The sequence below is a fragment of the Stegostoma tigrinum genome, chromosome 18, assembly GCF_030684315.1.
Source record: "Stegostoma tigrinum isolate sSteTig4 chromosome 18, sSteTig4.hap1, whole genome shotgun sequence".
In the NCBI taxonomy this organism is placed as follows: domain Eukaryota; kingdom Metazoa; phylum Chordata; class Chondrichthyes; order Orectolobiformes; family Stegostomatidae; genus Stegostoma; species Stegostoma tigrinum.
The window spans coordinates 51,978,080-51,983,789 of NC_081371.1; the positions used below are offsets into that span (position 1 = coordinate 51,978,080).

At 40.2% G+C, this 5,710-nt stretch overlaps 1 protein-coding gene across 2 annotated transcripts in view; it reads right to left on the minus strand.

The window, feature by feature from the left end:
- Positions 1-1,760: 1,760 nt before the first annotated feature.
- tbk1 (TANK-binding kinase 1) overlaps positions 1,761-5,710 on the minus strand; it is a 55,713-nt gene continuing 51,763 nt past the window's right edge. For both annotated transcript variants that reach the window (XM_059652538.1, XM_059652537.1), the window contains exons 20-21: positions 3,928-3,999; positions 1,761-3,622 (exon numbers count right to left, since the gene is read on the minus strand). In XM_059652538.1, the coding sequence (XP_059508521.1) occupies positions 3,571-3,622; positions 3,928-3,999 (124 nt within the window). In that variant the 3' untranslated portion in view covers positions 1,761-3,570. The remainder of the gene's footprint in view (positions 3,623-3,927; positions 4,000-5,710) is intronic.

Below are 5,710 nucleotides of genomic sequence, written 5' to 3' on the forward strand. Positions count from 1 at the left end.
CAGTCGTTGCAACACACTGTTGCTGGGAAAAACTAGATAATTTTGAGGGGTAGTCTCACTATTAAATGGCTGGGGAGCTGCAGGCCAGCTGGTGAGACAGACACAACCTAGTGTCTAGGCCAATGAAGATAGTAATGGGGAACCAGTCTACTGGTCCCTCTGGCCAAATTTTGTGGAGCACCAAGGAGTTAAGGTGAACAAGAGACAACCTGAAGAACAGCTTTTCGTAATAGACTGGGTAATCAGTATTTAGAATGCATTCCTTGCTCATGTGGAATCAACCAGCTCTTCAGCTAAAGAGTGCACACTGGGCAGTCTTCAGGTCAATGATCAACATTACTGAACAGGTTATCTGGTTACAGATGTGGGAGCTTATTGTGCACAAATTAATTGCTGTGCTTCCTGCAACAATGACTACACTTCCTAACAGTCCTCAATCAAGCTGTAATGCACTTTGGGCCACCCTGAGGCAGTGAAAGGCGCCATATAAATGCAGATTGTTTCATTAAAATAAGAACCTAGTGTCAGGTATAATTTTCGCATCATAAGGACTTCTCTACCTGGCTCAGGTAGAAGATTTGGAAAGAAAAAGCATATCCCAACGTTTTAAGGTCCAGTCTTCTGCTGACGTTATGATCTCACAGTGGACAGGTTAGGTCCCAGAGTGAGATAAAACAAAGAATTGAAAATGCTGGAAATCTTAACCACACACAAACCAATCTCTATTTTAAAAAAAGTTGCCCCTCATGTCCTTTTTAAATCTTTCCTCTCTCACCTTAAAAATATGCCCCCTAGTTTTGAACTCCCCCAGCCTATGGAAAAGATCTTTGTCATTTACCGTATCTATGTTCCTCGTGATGTTATAAGCCTCAATGAGGTCATCCCGCAAACTTCTACACTCCAGTGAAAGAAGTCCCAGACTATTTTTATATCTCCAACCCTCCATTCTGGGCACTAATACATAAAGTTTACAACTCACATGGACAGCTCCATTGTAAATGCAGATAAAGCAAGTAATAACAATAGGGCTACAGTTGGACAGGATGCCATTCACCATTGGGCATTGCTTGGATAGTTCATTGCCTAGGTGGCAAATAACAGTCAACCACATTGCAGAGAGTCTGGAGTTATGGCCACTTTCTTCCCTACATGACATTAGCAAACCAAACGGGTTTTCCCAATATTTGACAATAGTTTCATCATTAGACTCTTAATTCCAAACTTTTACTGAATTCAGATTCCACTTTCTATCATCGGTGCCATTACCTTGGTCTCTGGATTAATAGCACAAATTAATACCATAAGGCCATCACCTTCCATATCAATATCACATTTCTCTCCACAGATGCTGCCAAACCTGCTGAGTTTCTCTAACATTCTCTGTGACTGTTTTAAATCCTTCTCTCAAACCTATTCTTAGCCTGCAACTCATCTCCAGAAGCATTCTGGTGAATTTCTTCCGGACTCCCAAGCAAAGCCTTCATGGCCAGTTTAAAACAAGTTGCATAAAGCTGAACAATATCCCAACTGGAGTAAACTTGCAAAAAAAAACACAACACAAATATGACAACAGGAAGTAGGATTTAGTAAATAGAGACTCGACACAGAATTAAGAGCTTTACTCTAAATGGTTCCTAATCTTACAGCATACAGGTGGAGATAAAAGCTTACTTAAAAAAAAGGTGTTTCTGTACTTTATTGAAAGTATAACTTCAATTCATTCTGCAGCTCTCAACTATATCACAAGAGATTTACACATGTCCAAATCAAAAATATTTATTTGCTACAATATTTAGTCCAGTCAGCATTAGAATACCTTTGGTCAATTTATCCAGGCAGCAGTTTGTCCCACAAACAAATTCAAATGTATTACTGATTGTAAGAGTTTGAAAATATATATATCTTTACGTAATTTACAGAGATGATAGAAACTCTGTCTTAATATCACTGCACTAGGAGTGCAACTTCATTATACAGAAGAAACTAGGCCATATTTTAAAACAGTAAGTGTATTAGTTTATGCAGTTACAAGATACATGACAAAAACATCCCAGTGGGTCACCAATGATGAGAAACTTAAATAGACCAGCCATATAAATACTGTGACCAGAAATGCAGGGCAGAGGATGGGAATTCTGCAGAAAGTTACTTACCCGCTTACCACCCAAAGCTTGACCTCCATCTATAACGCACAAGTCACAAGAATGATGGAATACTCTGTGCTTGCCTTAATGAGCACAGCTCCAATAACACCCAAGAGGCTAAAAATGATCCAGGACAAAGCAACTGCTTGATTGGCACCACATCCACCTCCTCAAACACCACCAGTTCATAGGTGTAGCAATATGCATCATCTTCCACCTGCAAGATGCACTGCAGCAACTCAAGGCTCCTTCAACATCAGCTCCTAACTCACAACATCGATTTGGAAATTATACATAGATATAGATAGCCATTCCAGGGTTCTGAAGAAGGGTCACAATGTTAACTCTGCTTTCTCTCCACAGGAGCTGCCAGACCTGCTGAGTTTCTCCAGCAATTTCTGTCTTTATATGGTCATTCCTCATCTGGTGCTGATTGAAATTCCTGCAATCCCACCATAAGGGCGCCCCACATAAACTGCAGCGATTCAAGGAGCTCGTCACTATCTTCTTAACAGTAGCTGAGGATGAGCAATACCTGCAGGCCTCGTCAGTCGTGCTCACATCACATGAACAAATAGGTAAAATAACAAAATCGCTAATATCTATAGATTTCCAACTTCTTTTAAAACAAGCTCAGCTTCCATCGGCACTGTATGTTCTATTCAATAGAAGGTGTAAGTGTTAAGTTATGCATACAATTATATACATATATATACAAGTAAGAGGGGCTGTATTCACATTCTTAACAAAGGCACAATCAGCCGTTCAAAAAATCATTTGGGTTCCATGCTTATAGAGTAATCAATGTCAACAACTGCATTCATCACTTTCACCATTGGTCTCATCTGAAGCTACCATCTGTGGAAATATGCAGAATGTCGCCCAAGTCTGAATTCCTTCCCCCATCTCCACAAATGTAATAATCAAAGGATTAAAGTTCAGAAAGCACATGTCAAGGCCACAGCCTCATTAAACAGCTTTGCAAATAGAAGGGCAACTTTAAGACAAGTAGCACTCAGCAGGTATTTGGTACAGGAGCAGAGGGTGTATGTGGACACCTGTGAAGCACCCTTTGTCACCTTCTCCAACTCCACAACCCCATGACAGTCACCCCACCCCTGCCCAATCTTTGGAAGTGGAGGATGGGTCTTAAATTTATTTTATTGACCATTCTTCCTACACTGTTCAAGGATTTTGCTACTATTTTGCTGTGGACAGCATGGATTGGAACAAATTAATTACACCGAGGTAATAACAAGAGGGGGAAAATAAACAACCGAGGTTTCCTTCTTTTTCCCTTCGATGTACATTTGAGTGTCAACTTTCACAGTCTTCACACACAAGATGATTTACAGCAGGGTACGCTAGGATGATGACTGGAAGAGACTGTAGTCTCTGTTGAACAACACAGCCTGTGCATTCCAGTTTACAGCCGATTGGTGTTCTGAATTCCTCCATCCACAGTCAAAGCTCCAAACCTGTTGGAAACAATTGATCAGCATCAGAATCTTCTGACAAACTCTTTGAAGCAGGGGGGTGACTTGGCTAACTTATATCACTTGACCAACACTACTTAGAGAGATGATCTGGTGGGTGTCCTTATGTGGTTTGCGAGCACGGACTGTGTGTCAATTGGCTGTTGCATTTACAACGGTGACTACACCCTGGAAAAGTAACTGGCTCTGATCCACTTTGAAACCGTGCAAGTACTGCATATATTTTTCACAAATGTATAGAATTTTGTATCAGGATTGCTGGGATACCAAATTTAGGTTGTACTTACCTTTCCAAGATGTGATTATTCTCAGCAAGCTCCTTAACAACTCCCGCCATCTCTTCCTTCAGTTTCTTCATTCTGTGGAAAGATTTAAAGAATGCATCTTGAACAGGAAGACACTATTATACTAATTCGTTCCACCTACAACGTGCAGTGATAAGACCACAGAATCACAGGCCTGTAACAGCACAGGAGAAGGCTCTTTGGCATATTGTGTCTGCACCTGCTTTACGAATGAACATTATGATTCAATTCAGTTCTTCTTGTCTTTTCCCCCGATCCTGAATATTGTTTCAATTTAAATAATTCTCTGATGGCCTCCTGAATGCTTTCAAGTGAACCTGCTCCCACCACAATTCAAGACTCTGTGATTACTCGTTGTGTGAAAAATCCCATTTAACTGCTGAAATTCTAAATTTCATAACTTTGCAATGCAAAATAAACACTGATATTTCTTTACAATAATTTTCCCATTCAATATCAAAAAAGGTCAAGACTGTGTTCTTTGATAAAGAAGTATTTATTTCTGAGGATACAACACTGTTAATTCTGAGATTGTTGACATGCTCGCCGAACTGACTGCTTATCGTACAGACTTTTCATCACCATGCTAGGTAATTTACCATCATCAGTGCGGCCTCCGATGAAGCAAAGTTGTTTTACTCTGCTTGGAATTTATATGATCCAGTTGGTTAAGCTGGGTTGTGACATATGAAATGGAGTAGAACAACATTGCTTCGTTGGAGGCTGCACCGATGATGTTACCTCGCATGGTGATGAAACGTTTCTACGACATCCAGCCAGCTCGGCGAGCAAGCCAACAACCTCATTCACAACACAAGCTACAAATCTTCGCCAGAACCTTAAACTGTTAATTCTCTAAGCTGACTTTCATATACCACCAGATGGCAGAGTCTCACGGAAGGGCATTCTAAAGTCTCCTTTTATGAGATTTATGTCTTGTATTACTTGCCTTACCCAGCATAGTATTTAACTTGTTATTTATGGACTATTGGTTAAATATTAAAAGGAAAGAATGGGCAAATATTCATGCTTGAGTCACTAACATCCAGTCTCTTGAAGATTCTGTAATTTCTTCTGTTGTTGACATAAATTAAGCAAGTTTGTCTCCTTTCTAATCGTTTACAATCTATTGTATTGTACGCTCATTGCTCAAGCATGACACCTTTCTTCCAGTGTGTTTCATTCACCAAACCCAATTCCGCCCGTTTGAGAAAATTAATCAGCAAAATAGCTCCTAACATATCCTACAACAATAATAACCCGAATCAATTTAACACCTTTGACGCAGTAAACTGTCCCAACCCATTTCACAGCAGTGTCATAAAGGAAATTTGACACGTACTGAAATATTAGTGACCAAAAGCTCTGTCAAAGAGCTAGGTTTTCAGGAGTGTCTCAAAGAACAGAAATCAAAATTTTAGGGAATTCCAGAGTTTAGGGCCTCAGCCGCTGAAAGTACTGCCACCCGTGATGATGTGATTTAAAAAAAAACGGAGAGCTCAAGTAGGCAGAGTTTGAGAATAGCATACTGAGGGGCAGAATTGGCATCTCAATGCTCATCCATTGTATCACTGAAATACTGATTACTGAGGATAAACTAGATTCAAACTGGTTTATTATTACTGATGGACCAGTGAAACACATCACTTTAGGAGGCCACTCACTGTCACAGATCTCAGTCCTCCCAATGTGCCAGCAGAATCAATGAGCCAAAAGAACACGCCTAACTGGAGCAAGCTATTAATGCAAACCTTCATTTGCGCAA